Genomic DNA, 25,159 nt, shown 5'->3' with positions numbered 1-25,159 from the left:
TTATGGGTTCAGCCTGAAAGTGATCTGTATTACTCCTGCCCATTGTTCATTGGCCAGAATTGGTCACAAACCTACATTTACCTGCAAGAGAATCTGGAAAATGTGGTCTAACTATGCCAGAAGGAAAAGGAAATGGAGTTTGGGGAACATGTATAGCATCGTCTCTGCCACAGACACACCGTAAAGTCTGGATTGAAACATTAATATAACTATTTCCTTAATAACTGGCAGGTTGCTTGTTGTAGGCGAAGGATTATTAAACCTCTCTTCCCTTCTACATAAGAATCTGACCTTTGGTTAACTTTCTAGCTCTGTTTCCTTGGAAACCTGATAAGGGAAGAATGTCAAACTCTAGCCAGGCAAGATTGCTTATGATAAAAATGACCGTTGCTTAGTAAATTGCATTAGACTGGGGGAACTATAAATACTGGACAGAAAGCCAGGGCTTTGGGCTGCTCTGAGTGTGATGACTCTTGTGTGGTTGGCCATGGCCCTTGGAGGAATGCTGGAAGTCATGTCAGTGGAGTTGTTTCAGAGAAATTGGCTCCTATAGGATATGAGGGTTTTAAGCCAGAGGACTCCTGCCCCTACCCTTCCCTCCATGTGAGTCTAGTTCCCTCACTGCTCAGCTGTCACTTCAGGACCAAACCGAACAGCTCCTGGGTAGCTGCATGGACTGCTTCATGATGGTCACAGGACTACCTGAGAGGAGAAAAATGCCCGCTGTTCCCTACTGCGAGCTATGTTCCTGTCCTGGGCAGACGGGTGCAAATGGGGGCTATGACCACAGAGATGACTTACCAACTAGGCACAGAATGCACGATGCCTAGGGCCCACAGGACTGTAAGCGACCCATGAAAATGCATTGATTTCTTTTAAAATGAGAAGAAAAAAATGAACTTTTTGGTCAAAGATAATGTTTTGGTTTTTTTTTGCGGTACGTGGGTCTCTCACTGTTGTGGCCTCTCTCGTTGCAGAGCACAGGCTCCGGACGCGCAGGCTCAGTGGCCATGGCTCACGGGCCCAGCCGCTCCGCGGCATGTGGGATCTTCCCGGACTGGGGCACGAACCCGTGTCCCCTGCATCGGCAGGTGGACTCTCAACCACTGCGCCACCAGGGAAGCCCAAAGATAATGTTTTGATATATAATATTATTTGTCTCTATACCAATGAAACTATAATATAATTATATATGTAATTGCATATGTGTAAATATAAGAATATATTCAGTAATCAAATAAATATATTTAATTTTTATTATAATATTTAATAAATATTTCTTCACATAAATATATATATAGAGAGATTTTGATACAGGAAGAGGGCCATGAAGGTAAAAGTGCTAAGGGCAATGAAAATCACAGTGTGGCCCTGTATGACAGTCTCATGAGGCTAGCCTGAAGGTTTGGTAGAGCCTAATGAGAACCCCATGGGTGTTACACATGAAATAGATGAAGTTTCAAAAAAAATCAGAAACTCTCTTTTTTTCTTTAAATGACCAATATCTGTTCCAGAACAAACTGGGCTTTTAATATACCAGAGTTAATCAAAATATGAAAAATAAAATACTTGTTTCTATGTCTCTGGTTACTCTTTTGCGGTATATGATTAGATCTAGAAAGTTCTTACTGACCTGATTCCAACTCTTGAAGAAAGGTGTTGAGCATAGCAACAGTTGATGACATTACACATAAGTCAGAGACAATTTTGAGAAACTAGTCTAACTCCAACAGCTTCGTTTTTTTTTTTTGCGGTACGCGGGCCTCTCACTGCTGTGGCCTCTCCCGTTGCGGAGCACAGGCGCCGGACGCCCAGGCTCAGCGGCCATGGCTCACGGGCCCAGCCGCTCTGCGGCATGTGGGATCTTCCCGGACCGGGGCACGAACCCGTGTCCCCTGCATCGGCAGGCGGACTCCCAACCACTGCGCCACCAGGGAAGACCCCCAACAGCTTCTTGAATTTGGCACAACTTAAAGATGGCCTAGGACAGGGGTCCCCAACACCTGGGACACGGACCGGTACCAGTCCTAGGCCTGTTAGGAACCGGGCGCACGGCAGGAGGTGAGCGGCGGGTGAGCGATGCATCATCTGCCGCTCCCCATCGCTCGCGTTACTGCCTGAGCAATTCCCCCCCACCCCACCCCGTGGAAAAATTGTCTGCCATGAAACTGGTCCCTGGTGCCAAATAGTTTGGGGACCCCTGGCCTAGGATATCCGTTTCCGAGAAAACTGGAGTTGTTGCCACAATCACACCCCCAACAGTCATGCTGCTGACCTTGGCTTTGCTGGTTGGTGTTGGTGCAGCCAGGATCTCTCTTGGTCCTGCTATTGCAGATGCTTCTCTCTTTTTTGCAAAACCGACTCTGAACAACCAAGTTCTCAGAACTAGATTTGTACTGAGAGTATTTTTTTTTTTTCAATCCAAGATTGTACAGAAAAACATTTGTTCAAAACTGGTCTTAGCTTTGACTACTCCATGGCTTATTTATTTTTATTCTTTGCTGCAGTATGACTGATTTTTTTCCTCCTTTCATCTTCTTAAGGAAAATGGTTTGCGCTGCAGATTAAAAAGTGGTTCATTTGTCTATCTGTTCATCCATCCATCCATCCTTCAAACCAGAAGCAGATTACTTAAAATATCTTTTGATTAAAGTCCCTTCAACTTCAATATGAGGAAATCAAAGCCCAAAGCTATTAATTAACTTGCTTGAATTCACACAGGCAGTTAGAAGTTAGACTACAGGACAGAGCCAAGTTTCCTGGCCCCCAGCATAGCCCTATCTCAGGCAGAGCCTTTCAGAAAGGATGCTAGCAGGTCTAGGGTGAGGTAGATAGAATCAGAAGGAAGAACAGAGCTTAGTGCTTGCAAAAGACCAGCTGGTGGCCAGAGCTGGGGATTGTTGATGTTGATGAAGAGACTGGGCCTACAGACTGTTCAGAGCGCATATTTCACCGGGCACAAGATGAATCAGGCCTCCTTGGGCCCTGCTGGTTCTAAAGGCTCTGGTTCAACATGCCGGAGGCACAGAGGACAGTGCGCATCTGTGGGAAGTTTCCTCCAGGGAAGCACAGCACTTTGAGACTTCTGCCAAAACCCATCATGCAAGAGCCGTGCGATATTTTGTCTGAAAGGGCTCATAAGCTCCTTGCCCTGAGTCATCTGAGAAACAGCAGCACATCAAACACTGACATTTAGGAAGGAGGTTAAGCCTCCCATTAAACTGGAACATTTGTAGTAAGAAATGAAAGAATAAGAAGACTTGCTGCACAGGCAAAACTGGGGCTTATGTTTCCGGTCAACAGAGTCTATGGACAAACATGACTTTTCCAAACAAACGGGTGTCAGCAGCAGACTCTGACCAAATGCCACAGCTAACAGGACAGTCAGCTTAAGAATGACTCCCTTTCTGTGTAGCCCATCTCCTAATAAAGGAAGTGACGAAATGCTACGAAAGAGGACAAAGAGAAGGTCTATTTTGTCCTTTACTACAACTGTTAGAGACAATGCTTACATAGCGCTGTCTATGTGTCAGCTCCTATCCTGAGAGCTTTATATATATTATTAAGAGCACTTTTATGAAGGAGCTACTACTGTTAGCTCCTGCTTACATAAGAGGAACTAGGCACAGAGAGGTGAAGTCATTTGCCTAAGGTTACACAGTTAGTAGGGAGCAGAGCTGGGCTATGAACCCAAATGTTGCTGTTAACGTACATGCTAACCTCCCTCTCACTAAGAATTAAGAACATAAGAAATGCCTTTCTGGATAAGACCCACAGTCCAGGACCCACCCATCCATCCACCTCTCCACCCACCCCTAGGTGGCAAGCATTGGGCTGGGCTCTGCATGCACCGTGGTGAGCAAACCCAGAAGCCGTCTCCAGCTTTGGTGGTGTGTTCTTCAAATAAAGAGCCTCGGTGGCAGCCTCATGGTCCCCATCACTCTCCTGGCTGTGGCAGAGGTACTAGCTTCCTTGGAGGGCCACGTGTGTGGTGATGTTCTGGGCTCACTTCTGGAGGCCTAGTCTAGATCCCACTCCTCTAGCTCTTTCAAGATTTTACATGTACTTAATTTCTTGTATGGAATCCTGCTCTCCTTAAAATGACGAGAGTGGTGTCTGCTTTCTGCATCTGAGCTGTGACGGACACATTTTCCGAAAGGGCTAAAGGATGAAGGTTAAATAAGAAGTGCCTCAGGCTAGGAGTGGAAACAGGAGTGGCTCTAAGAGTCAACTCATTTGCATCGGAGCAGGAGAGAGGTACCCTGGGAGGGAGGCTGGGGCTGGTAGGGGCCCTGAGATCCAGGGGAGAGAGCCCGATACATAGCACTGGTCCCAGGGAGCCCAGGACATCCCAACTAGATTCTGTGTAGGAACATCATGGAGCTGGATAGAAAGCACAATTTTTTCCTGGAGCTGAGGACCAAATTGGGAGAAGGGATGGACAGAAAGTTGCCCAGCCAAGGTCCATCTTCAAAGCTAAACAAAGCTGGACTCTGTTTCTACTCTGGACATTTGTTGTTTTCTATCTATACACATTTTTGTCCCAACAAATCCTCCAACATGTGATAAAAATACATGTAGCACATTTAAGATGCACCCAACAAATATTTATCGAGTATCCACTACGTGCAAGATACCACTCTAGGCACTGAAGATATGGCAGTGGACAAACCAGATCAAAATCCCTGTCCTCAAGGGGCTTCCATCTGTGATTGAAAACTTCTTCTTTTTTTTTAAATAAATCTATTTATGTATATATGTATGTACGTATTTATTTATTTGGCTGCATTGGGTCTTCCTTGCTGTGTGTGGGCTTTCTCTAGCTGCAGCAAGCGGGGGCTACTCTTCGTTATAGTGCGCGGGCGTCTCACTGTGGTGGCTTCTCGTTGCGGAGCACGGGCTCTAGGCATGTGGACTTCAGTAGTTGTGGCACGCAGGCTCAGTAGTTGCAGTGCGTGGGCTCCAGAGCGCAGGCTCAGTAGTTGTGGCGTGTGGGCTCAGTTGCTCCGCGGCATGTGGGATCTTCCCAGACCAGGGTTCAAACCCGTGTCCCCTGCATTGGCAGGCAGATTCTTAACCACTGCGCCACCAGGGAAGTCCTGAAAACTTCTTTAAGTTCAAAAAGTGTTGAAAAACTCAAACAGGTAAAAATTATCCATAATCCCATCAAAAATTCTTCCTCTACATATGTGAGTATAAAGCAAGAAGCCAGAGTTCCTCCTTGTGCATCTAACCCTTTCTGTTCCCCACATGTAACCATTATAAAATTTTCCTAAAATGTTAAAGACTTATTAAATATATACATTAAATATATGTACATTTTATTTTTAAACAAAAATAGGATAATGCTTTACATAATGATCTACAACTACACCCAATAGATGTACATCTACACCCAATAGAACATGAACCCGTTTTATTCTGAATTCTCCAAGCAGAGCCCAGGACAAGGACCCAAATACAGTCCTTGCCAAGTATATTTAGATCCCCCTCATTTTACTGGTTGCACAGCATTTCACTAAGTGTCTGTATAATTATTATTTAATCCCCTCAAGATACACATATACTCCCTGCCTTGTCCCCACTTCCACTCACTGACATTTAGGATTTTTGGTGAACGAGTTGATGTTACTGACTCACTGTAAGGGAAGTGTATGCAACAAGGGAAAGTTCATTTTCCAAAGGCGATGGCTGCTCAGACAGGGTTCTGAGGTCTGGAGCAACTGTGTTGCTAGCAGGGAGATAAAGTCTAGGAAACTTATCACTGTCCTTATTATGCCCAAGATTTATAGGTAATACATGTTTATGTGAAGTTGGCCAAATTAGTCACCATGATGATCACAAAACTGAAAAGACCTCATTAATTTAGTGGTTTATCTTCCCCTTGCCAATGATAGCAGACACTTGCGTCTTGATATCCTTTGGTCTAAATTTCATCATACGTCAATATTTCTATCACGTCTTCTAGGACCAGTCCATACTGCCATATTTAAGATTGGTAATTGTTTCATGACAAAACTACAACTGATTAATTATCTGAGTGATTTTTTTTAATCTGAGTGATTTTATCTGTATTTCGTGGTAGTGATGTTCTCAGATCATTGAACAAAAGATGGGAATTTATATTACTAAGTTGAGTGCCAATTTCTAAGGCCTTTTGTGTCTTGGTGGGTGATTTCAGTATCTGAGATCAGCATTATCAGTCATAATTCCTAGACCCCCCAGGAGAAACACAGTGCAGCAAGCAGGGAGGTTTTGGGCTGGCAGAAAAGACCTGGCATCAGGCCCTGGCCCACCTGTGTGCCTGCTTCCTGGGTCTCGGGATGAGAAAACCTCTCTGGCCTACTTGTCGTGAGGATCAAAGGGAAAACCAAATGTAGGGGACTCTTCAAGTATCAGCTACTATACAAATATATGGGAGGAAGAATCTGGATTTTGCTAGGTGGTAGCAGGTAACCTTAGCTGTTGTCGACATGCCCACCTTAGAGAGTCAGAACCCTCAAGCTGAACCCCTCACTATGTCATAGTCCCCACTAACAGCTCATTCAACTCTCCAAAAAGCCTTAGCAAATGGAGCGAATTGTACTGACTATTTCATGGGGAGATGGAAGAGAAGATTCCTTCACACACTCCACAGCAAAACCCAATGATCTTTTCTGTCAGAAACATCTGTTCTTCCTTGAAAGCTCACCTCTGGCCACCAGGAACCTGCGGGTTGTCTCTTCCTTGTCCAACAGAGACTGCCCAGCCTCGATGGCCCCAGCTTTCCTTCACCCCTTCATCTTCCCTTTGGGTCTTTCCGTGCCTCCCCGTGCCTCCCCCGCACCTCGCCCCACGGAGTTTTGATAGAGCAATTACCCCTTCAATCTTGGATTCTCATACCGTCTTCCTACTCCCTGGTCAAAACATCCTTGCAAGGTTCTCCTACTCTCCTAATAAAGCGGTGGGGGGCATTTTAAATAACAAACATTTTTGCTGGCATCAGCTTCTTTTTCCCTTGCCATAACATTATTAGGTAATTTTGCTACTCTTAGATCCAGAAACTTGGGCACTAAGGCCACCCCACATCTGGCGCTTAGGGACTTGCTTAAGGTGACAGAACAGCTCTGGGGCAGTTATAAAGCAGCACTGACCCGTAATCCAGTGCTCATCTCACTGCATCGAGCCTGAAATACGAATAAACTGGGAAGCTTTCAGATTCAGGGGAACCCAGAACTCTGGACTACAAGGGCCTTGGATTTCATCTTGAACAGATCCTTCATTTTAGAGAGGTTAAAATGGAAACTTTTCTTTCAGTCTCTGAATCCTAAAAACACAACACAGATTAGACGGTTACTTTAAAACATATGTACTTGCCTGGTGCGTATGATTTCCAGGAACATATACAGACTTAAACTGTTTCATGAGATTCCGAGCTCCAGCAATATCCCGAAGCGAAGTAAAGAGTTCATCCACAGCACTTCTGGACTTGTGAAATGTCAGGTTAATTGAAGAGTCACAGCCTGAAACAATCCAGAGATATTTGCTTCGCTGAACAAATCTTTACACTGAGTTGTAATCGTGACAGGTTGAGCTCATGTAACGTAGTTGTTGTTGTTGTTTTTTAACCCTATTTCCCCCTGGCTGTTCACCAACTGGGCCGTTTCAATCATCCCTGAGCAATGAAACACATTGAGTGTAAACGCCTTTGACAGAAGCAGAACTCAGAATTGCCTGGGATTGCAGCCACTGGCTTCAACCCCTAGACTGCAGAAGTTTCACAAAAAGAAAGCTCCCCAGGGTCTAGTGTCCTCTGAACACAGCTTTGGGAAAATAGGAGACACAAAGGAAAACACAAGAGTACTGTGATGAACCGCTCTCACTTGAATCCCACCAACAGTTTCCATAAAATAGAATAGCAAGAATGAGAAAGATCATAGAGTTGCTCCAATAACAGAACTTGCTGGGATGGGCATATAATGCGCTAACAAAGCTTATGGCGTATTTCAAAAGGCAGCCATTCAGAGCTGATCAAACACAAAGGGGGCCTAATGAGAAGACTGTTCTCGGAAGTGGTTCTATTTCTTTTTGAAACTCATAATAGATGGATTTCTTCTCTGTCTTGTTACAAGCTCATGCAGAAGAGGAATGATCATGGTAAATCAGAAGTTCAAAAAATAGAGAAAGATTCAAGATGAGTATTTTTGACTGTTGAAATATTGCAGATACATGAACTCATCAATCCCCACATCACCCTTATGAGACAGGAGCTATTCTTTCCCCCATACAAAGGATGAGGGAGCTGAGGGCCAGACAGATTAAGGAACACTCCCATCAGCACACTGTCTATGTTCAGCCCATGTTCGTTCAGTCATTCTGGACTGGTTCACCTGTACGTTTGGGGAACAGTTCTTGTGCCCTCTGCTTCCTGCCTCAAGTACCTGCGTGTCTGTCTCTGTGTCTGTCTGTCTCTGTCTCTGTGTATCTCTCCTCCTGTCTGGGGCCTTTCTTTGGTTAGAAGCATAGAAGTCAGCACTCAGAAACAACAGAGCTTTCTCATCGCTTGGGGGGTACCATTCTGAATTGTGGTCTCCATAGCCTTATGGAGGGGCCAGTAGGACTGAGCCCCAGTTGCCCCCAACAGTAACTCACTCATGAATGCCTCCTCTACTGGCTTTCCTTCCTCTCCTGTCTCACTTCCCTACGTCCTGACCACACTGCCTAGGACATCTTCTCAAATACAGTACTTGCACCCAAATCCTTATCTCGGGACACCAGAGCTGCCAGGGTGATTTTAACACAGGCAGCTTGGGTCCAGAATCTATATTCTTTTTTTCAGAACACACTTATTGAGGTTCAGTTCATACATCACACAGTTAACCCATTTCAAGTGCACAATTCAATAGCTTTTAGTATATTCACAGAGCTGTACAATCATCATTCCTACAATCAACTTTAGAACATTTTTATCACCTCAACAAGAAACTCCATACCTGTTAACTGCCACTCCCCCTTTCCCCCTACCCCCAGACCCTGGCACCCCTGATCTGCTCTCTGTCTCTATGGATTTCCCTACCCTGGACATTTCATATAAATGGAATCATAGAATATATGGTCTTTTGTGACTGGCTTCTTTCACTTAGCACAATGTTTTCAGGGCTCATCCAAGTTGTAGGATGCATCAGCACTTAGTTTCTTTTTATTGCTGACTAATAGTCATTGTATAGATATACCACATTTTAAATATCCATTCATTGGTTGATGAACATTTGGGTGTTTCCACATGTCGGCTATTATGAATAATGCTTCTAGTTTTACATGTACAAGTTTCTGTGTGGACATACATTTTCATTTCTCTTGGGTACATATTTAGGAATAGAATTTCCGGGTCATGTGGCAACTCTGTATTGAACCGTTTGAGGAATTGCTAGGCTGTTTTCCAAAGTGACAGCACCATTTTACATTCCCACCCTCAGTGTAAGAGGGTTTTCTCTGCATCCTCAAAAATGCTTGTTATCAACTATCTTCTTGATTGTAGCTCTCCTAGTGGATATGAAGTGAGGAGATACTTGTTAATTTTGATAAAGAGAGAAGTTTTTAGGAAGTAGAGGTAGATCTAAACAAGCTTCAACTAAAATGGAGTGTATCTAAAGTACATAGGAACATCCAAAGGAAGCCAATGGCAGCAGACACTGTGTAGATAGTTGAGCCTGTACTTTCAATAACTGTGGAACACTGTATATAACTCTTAAAGGGAGGGCAAAATTCTGAACTGTTTTTACTCACACTTCTGACACCAAATGTGTGGGCTTTTCCCCCTACACCACCCAATTCTCTAACTCTCCACACATCAACTGAGTGTCCTACAATTCAAATCAATTCTGCCACTAGCTATGTAGAGTTAGTGCAGACCCCACCCAGACTGCCCCCACTTCAGGTGCCAAGTTTAAATCCCAGGTTGCCCGTTGCACTCCTGACCTATCAATCAAGGGTTCCCATGACCCCTTCCTCAGGTTCAATGATTTGCTAGAACAGCTCACAGAACTCAGGAAAGTGCTTTACTTACTGGGACCAGTTTATTACAAGGGATGCAACTCAGGAACAGTCAAATGGAAGAGATGCAGAGGGCCAGGTATGGGGGAAGGAGAGCAGGACTTCCATGCCTTCTCCAGGTGCTCCACCTGCCCAGTATCTTGATGTGTTCACCAACCAAGAGGCTCTTCAAACACTATTGTTTAGGAGACTTTATGGAGGTTTCACTACATAGGCACAATTGATTAAATTATTGGCCACTGGTGATTAATGCATCTCTCAGCTGCTCTCTTCACTCTGGAAGTTGCGGGGGTAGTGCTGAAAGTTCCACTACTCTAAACATGCCTTGGTTTTTCTGGCAACCAGCTCCCATCCTGAAGCTATTATTCCCCCAACCACCAATCATCCCATTAGCATATAAGACACTCTCATCATTCTGGAAATTCCAAGGGTTTTAAGAGCTGTGTGCTAGGAACTGTGGACAAAGACCAATATGCATATTTCTTATTGTATCATAAAAATCCTCTGACCAGTCTCTATTTCCTGGTCTCCAGAAATGTCCAACTCACTGTCATTAACAAAATCAGGGGCTTCCCTGGTGGCGCAGTGGTTGACAGTCCGCCTGCCGATGCAGGGGACACAGGTTTGTGCCCTGGTCTGGGAAGATCCCACATGCTGTGGAGCGGCTGGGCCCGTGAACCATGGTCGCTAGGCCTGCGCGTCCGGAGCCTGTGTTCCGCAACGGGAGAGGCCACAACAGTGAGAGGCCCGCATACCGCAAAAAAAAAAAAAAAAAAAAAAAAAAATCAAAAGGGTGGTCAAGCCTAGTGAGAGGAAGCCTCCCCGTGTTCAGTGAACTCCAGTGGGGAAGCAGGGATTCGACAGAAAATTCAGGGAGTTCGTGTACACTCTCTAGAATTCTATGCCAAGCTTTGTGTCATTTTCTGAGAAGCATGTCCACAACTTCCTCCTTATTCTTAAAGAGGTTCATAACCAAGAAAAGGTGAGATCCACAGGTCCAGAGCATCTATCAATATCATACCATGCTTGCCCTTGGCATTGCAGCTCAGTTGAGACACATCAATTTGTGCATTAGTCAATAATCAGCCAGAAGAAACCCTGGAAGGTTATGGCTTCTCACTGATTCATGTGGCTTCTTTCCTTAAACTCCCAGCCTGAGCCATTTAAAATATGGGAAATTACATCAATTATATCTAAGTGTTGTATACTATGTACTACTACTCCTTTAAATTAAAAATGGCATGGAAACAAGAAGAAAGCATTACTAGTTGTAACACCACGCATGGTGTTTCAATTCTAAAACACAATTCAGCTAATAGGCTAAACTTCTTAAATTTAAAGTAATTCTATAGAACAGAAAGGTTCGTACAAATTTTCATATGGTCTCCTTCAACTTTTTGAAAAGTGAGGACTGTAATGTTCATCCATTAGGCTGAGTGGAATAGAATCATCTGGATTATAGAGTACTGAAAATTATAAATTATACATGGAAATTGTAGCTTATACGTTGGAAGTAGTTTAAGCAAAGGCTGTGTAATTCTGAAGAGTTAGGTCAATTGTGGAGCAGGTTGTTGATAGAAGAAATGTTTACAGATTACAGGTAAATTGAACTCAAAGGAACCCAACAGAAAAATAACACTGTCAAAGAACCCAACAGAAAAATAACACTGTCAAAGAAAAAAAAGTACAAAATTTACAAATAAACTAAAACCTTCCTGAAAAACAGTCAATTATCTCCATTGTTCAAACCAACTGCACAAGGGCAACTTCTGTCCAGTGGGTCTGTCCAGCGATCCTTTCCGACGTGTCTGTTATCCTCAAAGCAAGTCCTCTAAAATGTACATGTTTCTGGGACACCAGGCCAAAGGGGTCTCATCTCTGAGCATCTTCATAATTATATCAATCTTCACCAAAAGCAGAATTTACATTCACTTACCTAAACCCTATAATGAAAGTCTACACACACACACACACACACACACACACACACACACAGAAATGGGGATAAGAGAAGATAAATGACGTGTAAGATCGCATCACCATCTCCAGCAAAATGTCTCTCTGATCACAGCCCTGACCTCCTCCACATACACTGCCTCCTACCATTCAGAATATCTCCTCTGTGAGCGCAGCTCATTCCATATCATGCTGCAATTAATAGCTAAAGGAGATGCGGGTGCAAAAGCTATGAAATGGGATGAATTCTTTTCTGGTGTAAAAGCTATAATCACTGAAAGCTCACGTATAGAATCACTTATGCCAGACACTATTCTAAGAAGTTTATACGTATTAGCTCACTTAATCTCCTCAGAAACCCAATGAGGTAGGTACTACTATCATCCCCATTTTGCAGATGGGGAAACTGAGCCATAGAGAAGTCAAGTGACACACAGTCACTCAAGTAGTAAGTGGTAAAGCTAAGATGTAAACTCTTGCAGTCTAATGCCCAAGATGGTTGTGTTAACCACTCTACTCTGCGGTCTTTCATATGTGCTGGAGTCCACATACATAAAAGATCAGTAAAGCACTTAGTTCACCCTTAATATCGAAGAAGTGCTTTAACAGTGGAGTGAATGGCAGATGCCTCTCTTCCTGGGAAGATCTGGGCCTGTCTCTGGGGGTAGACGCTAATAGTATGGTTTGCAGTTATACCCCAGGCCCATCTTTTGTGGCCACACAAGGTGTGGGATCTCCCGGGCCTGCCCCACACCCTCCATTGGATCTCTGCCCTGTAAGGCACTGTATTCAGTTACTTCTAATAAGCCCCGGACAGCCTGTTCCATTAAGCCAGCTTATGAGATAACGGTGTTTTGTAAGGGACCCCTAAGTGTACAATTCCAGTCAATTCTCATTTAATCCACTTAGTTAAATAGATAATAAACCAGAAGCTGATCCTAGCCTTTGGCCAAGCACAATCTGCGTACTTCAGTTGCCTGCTCCTTGATAAGGGAGGCCCTCAGTCCCGCAGGGCACCCCTGTGTTCGCCTAAAATAGGGGATGACTCATGCCCCTGCAATTTCTTTCTTTGGAGGGCTTGGGGATCTCTTGGGCAGGGGTCCAGTTACTCCTCGGAGCAACAAAATAGGGCTCCTGTGTCCACATCTGCCCGCCCTCGTCCCCCTCTCACCCGTCTCCACTTACTGGAGTTGCTTTACCTCGGCAGAGGGAGGACAGCGGTTTCCATGGCTCTGTGCACTGCAGGGACCCACATTTCCAGCAAAAACAAAGGTAAAATGGAGAGAAGGCTGAAGAGCTCAGGGATCTGAAACCATGCACCTCAGACTGGGACTTGAACCCACGCAGCCAGGACTCAAACCCGGCCCAAACTCAGATTGGGACTCAAACCCAGCCAAAACCCACAGTCTTCCAACTGAGATCACATGCCTGGTTTCAGGACTTAATGAAGCTCAGCTTCTTGATGTCTCATCACAGAAAGAGTTTAGTGAGAGACAAAGTGATAGGTAAGAAGTGGATTTATTTAGAGAGAAACACACTCCACAGACAGAGTGTGGGCCATCTCAGAAGGTGAGAAAAATACCAGGGTATGGTGTTGTCAGTTTTTAGAGGGGTGGGTAATTTCATAGGCTAATGAGTGGGAGGAGTATTCCAGCTATTTCGGGAAGGGATTTCCAGGAATTGGGCCACCACCCACTTTTTGATCTTTATGGTGGGTCTTGGAACTGTCATGGCGCCCGTGGGTGTGTCATTTAGCTTGCTGATGTAGCACAATGAGCATATACTGAGGCTCAAGGTCTAGTGTACGTCGACTTGTCCACCATCTTGGACCCTTTTGGTTCTAATCAGCTTATGTCATGTCCTCAGGCTATGTCATTCTTTCAGAGGTTGTGCCCTGCCCCCTTCCCTCCTGTTTGCTGGACTCCTCACTCCAGTCTGCCTAAGTCCTTCTGTTTGGTTCTCTCACGGAGCAGCGTTGAACCTTTCTGGAGCATGGGGAACTTTTTCAAAAGAGCCTGGCTTCCAGAAGTTTGGTTTTATTTCTTAGGTATTCAGGAAAATGAAGAATCTTGTATCAGGAGGCTGCCTTATCCAAAGCTTCAGTCTGGATTAGAGATGAAGCACCCTCACTTAAGGCCTTCACACACACACACACACACACACACACACACACACACACACACACACACACACACACACACACACACACGTGGAACCTGTATGGCTGGATAAGCTGGGGGACATGGCTGGAATTGGATTTTAAATGTCTCCCTATTGAGTGATATTATTCTCGTCACAGTTGTAGAAGTCCCTTATATCTGATTGAGAAGAGCTGGGGTCAAAGAATATCAGCTGAGCCTGTTCAAGGGGTTCTTTTCTTATCTGGACCCAAATTATCCAAGGATGGCCTCCTCATCCTTCTTCTGGCCCAGAGTTTGAGAACATCAGGTCCATTTTCCAATTTGCATCCCACCCTTGTGTCTCTCAGCAAACCCCTGGCAGCAGGGGACCCATCTCTGTGGGCTCCTGGGGCAGTTAGAGAAAAGGCTGGCTTGGGAGGGCAATGCGGCCAGAAAGCAGAAAGGGCAGAGCGCTGGGAAGTCATGACCTCCCTCATCCATCTGGCTGTCCGACATTGCCTTTTCTCTCTTTTCAAACCATTGTTTTAAAGATGGAGCCCTTTTTCATGGCTCTCTATAAAAGGTTGGCAAATGAAAACAAAACCAAACAAAATAAAAAACCAAATAAACCTTAGCAAGTGGTGTCACATCTGAAATCTTTTCGGGAGGTTGACTGTGTAAAACCACTCTTGAGTAGGGAAGTCCTGGTAATATTTATAATAGAAGTTCTCTTTTTCAAATGTGATTGGGACCAATAGGTGACTAGAAGTCATTTAAAGAGGGGGATCATGAAAAATTGATCTCTCTCCCACACGTATACATACACATATATGTGTATTTGTGTGTACGTATAACTTTGTTTAAAATTAAAACACAAACATCTGTTTGTTCACTACTCTTTTGAGAAAAGTCTTTTGTTTGAGTATTATCTGCTGATTAGAGTTCTTTTTTTAAAAAAATTATGTACTGTGTATAATTTCCAATTTTAGTCCATTTAAAGTGGAATAAGAAGTTAGACCCCTGTAGCACAATCTGAGAACAGAATTCTTCTAGATTTTAATGGGTTTTTTTCCCTTCAATCTTTCACAATCATCCTGTTCATACCTAATTCAAAAGCATGTTTAAAATGATTCATCTTTACTGAGTCTTTCAAAGCATTCAATTTGGTTTTCTCTGAAACAATTTATTTTGAATTCATATTTCCTCAGAGAACATTTAATTAAACATTTAATTTATTTAATAACAAATACAACTGGCATAAGCAGGTTTGGGAACAAACATAGCTGGCTCCTGGGAATCACACAGCTCAACCAGGATGAGCAGATGTGCCCAGGCAAGCGGAGGTTGCCTTAGAGCTCTGAGGGGGTCAGAGTTTTGGCCTGAGTTGTTCTACTTTATTGAGGGATCGCAGGATGTAAGTTATTTTGGTGAATGGGTCGTGTGGAGACTGGTTGAGAACACATGAATTATATATATGTATTATTTATATTATACATTATATTGTATATAAATGAAAAATATTATACACACGTATTTCTGAGGTCTCATATTTATACTACAGGGCAATGTATCTGTGTCATCAATCTAATATTTAATGACCTAGTGTGACTTCTAAGCTCTTCTAACATAAAAAAACCATAATCTGTTTTTTTTTAATCAGCCTTCAGGTCTTACAGGGCTGACTTCCTCTTTCCTTGTAGGATCCTTGATCTACACTACACGGCAGGGGCTCCTCAGTGGGTGCGGAGATAACGTATGTATGCTTGGATGACAGTGTTAGTGAGCCTGGCCTAACAAAGAAAATCAGGGTCAGAAGGTGTCCCGGTGAGGCCACAAAGGGCCCAAGGCAGGGCCCGTGGAGACTGGACCACCCCCGGAAGTCCCTCCATAGGTCTCCCCTCGGGCTCTCAGGCCACATCGGTCCCATGCCCCCTTGGTTCACTGGATCCTGCTCAGTGTCCTGGAATCTCCTTAGCCTGTGGCCTCTAGTTATTGCTCCAGTGACAGAGGAGGAAAGGAGGGGAGGGGTGGCGACATGCTCCAGGGAAGCCGGGGCTCTCCCTGGTTCTCCGCTGGTCTCTAGCATAGCGCCTGGTTCCTAGAAGCACCCACGAAATATTCCTTAAATAAATGAATGGGGAAAACAGAGAGATAATGGGAAAAAGAGCTGAATCAGACCAAACATGCCATAAAGTGTGATTCTTGAGGAGCTGATAAACTATCTCTGCAGGAAATTTCAAACAAAGGGCTCGCAGATGGGTCTGAGCAAGTGCAGCCTCCACGTGTGAGTGGATCAGCTCTCATAAAGGCTTTGCTCGGCGAAGAGCAACTCAATTGGCTGCATAAATTTGGCTCGTCTGTTTAATAAGCAAAACTAAACTCTACATGGTTTGGGTATACGTGCATATGAGATAAAACTGTTTTTAAAAGAAAGGCAGTGATAAATACAAGCTTCAGAAAGTGGTTACCGCTGGGGGAGGAGGTGGGCGGGTAAGGACCCTTTGGGATAGGGCGATGAGTTCATGGGTGTTTATTATGTAATTATGCTTTATAATATATATATATATATATAGTATAATCTTTTAAATGTATCAGCTATCATCTTAAAATATATAACAGAACACAAAACCAGTCCCACTACTTTTTTAAGCCTCCAGCAAATTCAGCTTTTTATAACAGTTGGAAACAGGGAAGAAATGACAGCTGAAATCTATTATTATTAGGCAGTTTGGGGAGGTGTGGCGGACGTGGAAAGTCTTGTACAGCCGCGAGAGAATGTGACTGCCCAGAATTCTAGCCCAAGGTCTGACATGCGGTGGGGGAAACCTGAAGGAAGGAACGTCGTCAGGAATACGCTTTGGAACTTGCATCTTTCATTAAGGCAGGGAACAAAGTCAAGTTGCCAGTGAGGCCCAGAAGGCAGGATGGAGGCAGCGGGACAAGCAGCCTCTTGATCCTGAATGTCTGTGCTGCCTCAGGAAGAGCCAAGGAGGCAGCAAGACCAATAACCCTGGGTCACTGCAGAAATAAGGAAACGGCCCCAACCATTCCAAAGCATTTCCTCCAAGATGCTTCTGAAAAGTCTCTCCAAAGCAGCTTTTATGACTACCCTAACTATACCAACACAGTCTCTTTATCTTAAGAGTTTATGTGGTTAATTAAGGAAGGGTTAATTAAGTATAAAAACTGCTGTGATGCCGCATCATGTTAAGTAGTACAATTTCACGTCGGTTATTATGTTATCCTATTAAATCAATCCAAGTCACCTTAGACAAGGGGACTGTGAAGTTCAGCATTCAGAGTAAATAAAATACCAGGTTTGAGGCTATTTCTTTTCTTTCCTTTTGGCTGCGCTGTGCAGCACGTGGAATCCTAGCTCCAGGACCAGCGATCGAATTGCAGTGGAAGCGTGGAGTCTTAACCACTGGACCGCCAGGGAAGTCCTGAGGCTATTTCTTTCAAAAAGGTAGGCATTGATTTTTGATCAGTTACACAATCTCCTATTATCGGAGCTATCACCATAGGAAAAATCAGATTTCCCTCATATCATTTCGACTTTGGGCCCCTTTTCCAGGAATGAAGCCTGCCACAAGTGGGAGAAATGCCCACGTAACCACTTAAGCTCATGGTCATGAACCTGCCCAGTCCCAAGGAGGGCAGCTCCTTAACAGTAATCACAGACACCATCTCAAACCCGTATCTCACTCCCAATGCTTCCTAATAGGTTGACTGTTTTTATTCTGTTGAATGAATTCTACTGATTTACTAACTTGCCATTGATACCATAAGTCCCCGTTCAAAGCGTGCTGACATTTCTGGTGGTTCTGAATAGCTGGACATGGAGTGCTGGCCTCTCAAAGCTGACTTGAGAGATCACCTGCATCTGGTTCTTTTCACAAGCTGTCAGGTGACACAGCACCTGGGAGCCTCAGAGACCACTGTGACAATGACTACTGTTGATCTCGTTTTCCAGACTAGGAGAAAACAAGGCTATGCTACACGCACGTCAAGGCGGCACCAGAGCACGGCCATGAGCTGAGCACAGCTGGCAGCTCTTCTGTTAATATTTGCTCGCTTCTTGTCTGTTCTTTTTGGGGTGCTACAAAAGCTGAAGCAGCAACAAAGGTAAGAAAACACAGAATAGGTAGAAACTTACGGTGGGGTAAATCTGATCTGCTTTATTTTTCGTTAAATTGAGTGAAGACCGCCATCATTTGATTTTAGCAGGGAATAGTATTCCCCCAGGGCACAGTTTCAGAACCAATGAGCTAGTTTGGCATTTCAGAGAGAGGGAAATGGAAGCCCAGATGCTCCTTCCAAGACCTGCTGAGGCCAATCCCACCTGTCCTCCTCATGTACCACCACCCGCTACCAGCCCTGCATTTCGTTACCCTGCACACTCTGTCCCTCCCTATTCTCCAGTGCAGAAATGTGTGTGTGTTGGGGGTAGGGGTGATTCTACCTGACGCAGCTGCAGCAGAGGCCTAGGGCTCCCCCAAGAAGATGGCCTGGAAGGCTTCCTGGAGGAGTAGGCCAAGAAGGAAGCTGTGAAGGACCACATCAAGGTACACTCTTTCTGCTTCTTTCTGAATCTTACTTAGCCCAGGCCCAGTCTCGTTGCCAGTTTTACAAACAGTACCAAAGGTCCATTGCCTGTGAAGGATTCTTAAGAAATAAGGTTGTACCTTATTCTAGAAATGCCAATAAAATTGTGAGTGTGGGAATAATACGGTGTTGTTTTTAGCTGTGATGCGCCACTGGGAAATGCTTTTTTCTTTTTTGGGCTGTGCCGCGTGGCACGCAGGATCTTAGTTCCACTACCAGGGATTGAACCCATGTCCCCTGCAGCGGAGGCGCGGAGTCCAAACAACTGGGCTGCCAGGGAAGTCCCTGGTCAATGCTTTCTTGTCCAAGTTACAGTGAATAAATCACTCAGGGTTTGGCCTGTCTGCTAATTACACAAACCTGTGCTACAGCTAATCGTTCGTTTGTAGAAAAGGATGAAATCAGAAGTCCAAATCATGGCACATTTAAAAGCCTTTCAAATGACTGTCTGGCCTTCCCCTGCCTCTTATTCTCACCATCATTTAGAGGAGCTTTAAAAAAAAAAAAGAAAAAAAATCTAAGTTTTTTCTTTTCCATTATATTTCCTGAGCTCCAGCCTCACTGAGCTTGTTGTCATGAGGTTTGTAAGTATGCAGGGACAGTAGTGTCTCTTTATTTATATTTTTGGGGAAGGCTAGGTGGTTAATAATATGGAATCATTTTCTGATCTATCTGAGAAAAAGAGAAGAATGAAAAGGGAAGCTTATAGGCCTCAAGTTTCTTTCATCCCTTTTGTTTCTTAAAAGAATGGAAGGGCAAATGGAGTTTATTTTTCTTCTGGTAACAGCCAGATCAAATGAGACCCCGCCTTGCCCCTCCCCCAAGACACACAAAAATCACTCTCAGCCTCAATCTAGGCTCCCCTGCACCTGTCGTTGTAAATCGCCATTGAGCTGAGCCAGCATTGCTACGCCTGAAATTTAAGCTCCCACTAAATGAGGCCTCTTATCTATCACTTTTCTGTATTTTCTTTTGGAGGCAGCACGGTTTAGCGTGGAGGTCAGCCGTGCCTGATTCGGAGATGGGACACAGTCCAGAGAGGTTTGCCAGTGGCCCCTGGCATGGAGGGGAAGACGAGGAATACCACCATTGCCCTCGTCTCTTTTGGGGGCAGGAGGAGCCTTGAGGGCGGACCCCAGAAGCAAAAGCAGGGAACCCAGGAAAGCTTATAGGCAGAGGCCTGCCTTCTGCAACTCTGAGCTCAGGTCCCAGTGAAAGGGGGAGCTGGGGTCTGGAAGGGGCAACCCTGAGGACAGAGCCAGGCTTCCTGACGGGCAGAGCGGGCTGCTGTCTGCAGGCTTCTAGGCGCTTCTACCTGTGCCAACCCCAGTCCAGTCTCAGGTGGGCTCTCACCCATCTCCTCCACCCTCTGATGGAGATGGCTCAGATGACTCGCACGTCTACGGGGCGATTTAAACTCTGCCGACAAAAATGAATTATCACAGAGGCTCAGGGGTTCCAGGTTTTCACTTGCTTCTGGGCAGGGACATTCTTAAGCCCACAGCTGTTTTCGCAGTTACTCTATGTCCACCATGTGTCATGGAGGGTGAGTGAGGGGCCTGGCTCAGAGCTCTTTCCCCTGAAGGATGGGTAAGGGGAGGGTGGAAGAACTGCTGAGCTCCAGCCAGCTCTGGGACCTGAAAGTGGGATATACACTGAAGAGCAAACAAGGTCTCAGCTTCTTGTTTCCCTGAAGGGCAAGGGAGTCGACAGGGAGTTTAGAAATAAAAACTCCAAATGGCTAGGATTTCTTTGGGGCCCCCACTGGGGAAATTGTCCAGGTTTGTAACATCTGAACTCTCTCTTCACACACCAGCCCACAACTGCCTTCATTTCTGCCCCCAGTGCTTGCCTCCCTGCAGGTGAAGCAACTGGGCGATGATAGCTCAGGACCAGGTTTGCGGAACAGTCGTGTCCCTCAAAGGGTTCATTGTCAGCTGGTAAAATGAGACAGTTCTCAGAACCGCAGTGGGTTTCGTGCCTCGTGCAGAGCCAGGCACCCAGGATTTGGTCAGTAAATGGAACGTGCAGCTAGATCACAAACGTGTAACTCTTCCGGAAGAAAGATAAAACCCAAAACCAAAAAAGAAACCAAAAGGAAACCAGACCAAACCGAACCTCTACGGAGAACTGCTGGCTGTGGCCATGGCAGTCTGGTTACTGGCTGTGAAAAGCCTCAGGGCCCATTCGAGGCAGGAAGCCTCTAGCAGCAGCCTCATCTTGCTGTGGCCACTCCAGGGGCTTCTGCAAAGCCCACACGGCCACTCCAGTGGCTCTTGCTGTGGGTACTGAGCTCTCGCTGTGTGCTCAGCAACTTGCATGTGTTGACTCAGTCTCCTTCGCGAGGAGTGGCTTCGCGGCCACCAGCCTCTGTGTGAGAAGTCAATGTTGTCACGCCAGGGTCACCCACGGAGGGTGCGAAGAGAAGGGCAGCCCGTGAAGCCCAGGATTGGAATGGGCGGCAGAATTTGTTGGAAAGTTGGCAAGTGAAGGGAAAATTAAAACCCCTGGTCAGGGAGGTCAAGAGCTGTGCTGACCTGAAAATTCAAGGTTGGCTACGGTACATTTGAGAGAAGGAAGTTCTCGTATTATTCCAAGGAAGGAATCGAGGGTTAGGCTGGATTTAAATGTCACCAGGGCAGAGCCCATTCATTGATTCACTCAACAAATATCTACTGAGTGCCTGATGTGCGGCTCTGTTCTAAGCAACAGCAAATAAAACATAAAAACTTCTTCCTGCATCGGATTTCCTTTGTATTTCCACCACTTTGCCTAAAAATGATGATAATAGTTAACATTTATTGAGCACTTATGTGTCAAGTACTATTCTAAGTATTTTATAGGTATTAATTCATTTAATCCTCAGTACTATCCTATAGGTAGATACTATCATCACCCCCATTTCACAGCTGAGAAAAATGAGGCACAGAGAGGTTGAGTAACTTGCCCAAGGCCACACAGCCAATTAATGGCAGAACCATAATTTGAACCCAGGCAGTCAGGACCCAGAGTCCAGACTCTTTTACCACAGCAGACAATCAATAAACAACTAAATGATTATGATAAAAAGTACAGCATAAACACAGTAGAATAGCCCAAATTTAAGCAAAGAGCTAGAAGGGTCAGTTTACATTATGACAAGTTTAAGTCCTAGGTTATTTGGAAAGAAACGTATTTTTACTACCTGCAAGCGCATACTGAGACTAGGGCTAATCTAGTGATCAGTAATCTAACAAGCAGAGGGCTCTGCTGCCTGTTGTGATGAATATTAAAGCCTGGACCGCAACTCGAGTGCCCATAGCTAATAACTAACACTTAATATCCTTAAAATGATCTGTTTTCTTGAGGAGGCTATCCAGTCGTCATTACAATCTTCCTGACTAAGATTTGCTCAACAGTCCTCACTCTCAATCGAGGTCACAGTAACTTAATATTTCATGGTACTTTTAAAGTTAACTCATCTTAAATATTACAGGGTGGTCACTGGTGTTTAATCAACGACACCCTGGTCTCCTCTTTCTGGTGTGTGGTAGGATTGATTACACGTGTCCCTGAGTGAGGTGGGACCGTGGGGCTTACTTTGGGCTGTCAAATATGAGTGGCAGTGACATGTGCCACTTCTGAGGGGAAGCCTTTAAAAGCCTGTGTGCGGGTTACCACCTCCCCTTCCCCCTGCCTCAGTGATCATGGAGGCCAGATGGAGAGCAGGTCTCTGGCCGTCTGGCAGAGCCCCTGCACACCAGAGGTGGACGCAGAGCACAGAGAAGAAACTACCAGTGTTGTTTTAAACCACTGAGATTCTGGGGTCGTTTGTGTTTAGCCCATTGTAACTATTACAAACACCTACCCTCCAAATTCTGGGTGCAAAGAGGAATGAATGAAGAATCTATAAAGCCAATTAGAAGGGAAAGGAAAACAAACATTGACCATTACTATATTTTAGGTATTTACATGTTATCATACCTAATCTTCTTGGCAACACTGAGAAGTAGGTATGACCTCCATTTTACAGACATAGAAACTGAAGTTCAGAGAGGGAATGGGACTTAGCCAAGGATATATAGCTAGTGAGTGACAGAGGTGAGTTTCAAATTCAAGTTTGTCTGAATTTTCTGATTATACAATGCTGTCAACAAAAGCATATGCAACTAGATTCCTCTAAAGGCCAAACATAGGACCACTAGGTGGGAAAGGCATTCAGTCATCCAGTCATTCACCAAACACGTACAGCATGCTTACTGTGTGTCAGGCACTGTAGCAGGATTCTTGGAGTGAAGAAGGTGGCTATGGTCCCTACCCCGAGGAGCGGACAGTCCAGTGCCGGCTACAGACGAGGAAAGCAGCAATTTCAGTGTGGTGTATGAGCTATTTGGCTAGGGCAAGGATGGCGTGGGGCTTGAGAGTATACTCCAAGTCATGGAAGGAAAAAACAAAAAACCAAAAAAACCCCCACACAGCAGAGAAGGGAAATCTAGGAAAGCAAATGAGAGAGGAGGGCCAAACAAAGACATGCCCTGCACACACTTGGTGAGAACATGCCATGTGCTTCACCCCGACACACACAACTGTGGTGGCCTGATGCCACTGGCTGATGACATCAAGGCACCCGCAGAAGCCGAGAGAGGCAGCTCCACCCTGCTGGGAACAGCAGCCCTCACTCCCTCCACAGCTGGCTCGGGAATTCAAACCCAAGCAGAGAGCACGCATTCGCTGGCGGCTGGCACCCCAAGTCACAAGGACTGAGGGCAATTGGCTTGCTGGTCTTCCCTGCTCATCTACGACTCTTTGCCACACTCACCAGGTCTTATACAGGGCCTGACATGAAACAGTCACTCAGCCACTGTTGACCTGATGATCTGTAGGGAATGAACAGAAGCTGCGGAGGTAGAAAGGCGCCTAGGGAAGCTTGGGGACTGTTGAGCACCAACCGGTCTGAGGCCTGTGACGACCAGGAATAGACCCCAGAACGGCTCAGGCTTCTTCTGACTATACTCAGCAATGCAGGTCTGAATTCTGAGCTTCAGAAGATCCCTCCCATTTAGAAATGAAGAAATACGTGGCTCTCCTGGGTGGAATGTCTCAGGTTAGGGGCCACTAGGCCACATCTAGGCTCATGGGGTTGGGGTGAGAAAAAAATTCTACTTTGGAGGTTAATGGTATAGTCTGTGTCTTTGGGCAATTTAACACTAGAGGGAGAGGGGCTGAGGTCGAAGGAGAAAGCATTTTACTCTAATGAATACCTCTCAAAACAAGTGGGCCACTGGCTTGGCCTTGGAAATATTTTAGCAATCCTGAGCATTTTGATATGAAAATATTCCTCATCAAAATAGGATTTGCCCAGGATATACAATGGAGAAAAGACAGTCTCTTTAATAAGTGGTGCTGGGAAAACTGGACGGCTACATGTAAAAGACTGAAATTAGAACACTCCCTAACACCATACACAGAAATAAACTCAAAATGGACTACAGACCTAAATGTAAGGCCAGACACTATAAAACTCTTAGAGGAAAACATAGGAAGAACACTCTCTGACATAAATCACAGCAAGATCTTTTTTGATCCACCTCCTAGAGTAATGGAAATAAAAAAAACCCAAAAAACAAATGGGACCTAATGAAACTTCAAAGCTTTTGCACAGCAAAGGAAACCATAAACAAGACGAAAAGACAACCCTCAAAATGGGAGAAAATATTTGCAAATGAATCAACGGACAAAGGATTAATCTCCAAAATATATAAATAGCTCATGCAGCTCAATATTAAAGAAACAAACAACCCAATCCAAAAATGGGCAGAAGACCTAAATGGACATTTCTCCAAAGAAGACATACAGATGGCCAACAAACACATGAAAGGATGCTCAACATAACTAATCATTAGAGAAATGCAAATCAAAACTACAATGAGGTATCACCTCACACCAGTTAGAATGGGCATCATCAGAAAATCTACAAACAACAAATGCTGGAGAGGGTGCGGAGAAAAGGGAACCTTCTTGCACTCTTGGTGGGAATGTAAATTGATACAGCCACTATGGAGAACAGTGTGAAGGTTCCTTAAAAAACTAAAAATAGAACTACCATATGACCCAGCAATCCCACTACTGAGCATATACCCTGAGAAAACCATAATTCAAAAAGACACATGCACCCCAATGTTCATTGCAGCACTATTTACAATAGCAGGTCATGGAAGCAACCTAAATGCCCATCGACAGATGAATGGATAAAGAAGATGTGGTACATATATACAATGGAATATTACTCAGCCATAAAAAGGAATGAAATTGGGTCATTTGTAGAGACGTGGATGGATCTAGAGACTGTCATACAGAGTGAAGTAAGTCAGAAAGAGAAAAACAGATAACATATATTAACGCATATATGTGGAACCTAGAAAAATGGTACAGATGAACCGGTTTGCAGGGCAGAGATAGAGACACAG

The 25,159-nt window shown here is 44.8% G+C and overlaps 1 protein-coding gene across 1 annotated transcript in view; it reads right to left on the bottom strand.

Moving 5' to 3' along the window:
- Positions 1–25,159, bottom strand: part of SCFD2 (sec1 family domain containing 2) — a 396,683-nt gene that overhangs the window by 31,810 nt on the left and 339,714 nt on the right. The window contains exon 6 of the mRNA XM_060148195.1: positions 7,357–7,502. Coding sequence (XP_060004178.1) covers positions 7,357–7,502 — 146 coding nt within the window. The remainder of the gene's footprint in view (positions 1–7,356; positions 7,503–25,159) is intronic.

This window comes from Lagenorhynchus albirostris, chromosome 4, assembly GCF_949774975.1.
Source record: "Lagenorhynchus albirostris chromosome 4, mLagAlb1.1, whole genome shotgun sequence".
NCBI classification, from domain to species: Eukaryota; Metazoa; Chordata; class Mammalia; order Artiodactyla; family Delphinidae; genus Lagenorhynchus; species Lagenorhynchus albirostris.
This window is presented reverse-complemented; position numbering and strand designations above follow the sequence as displayed.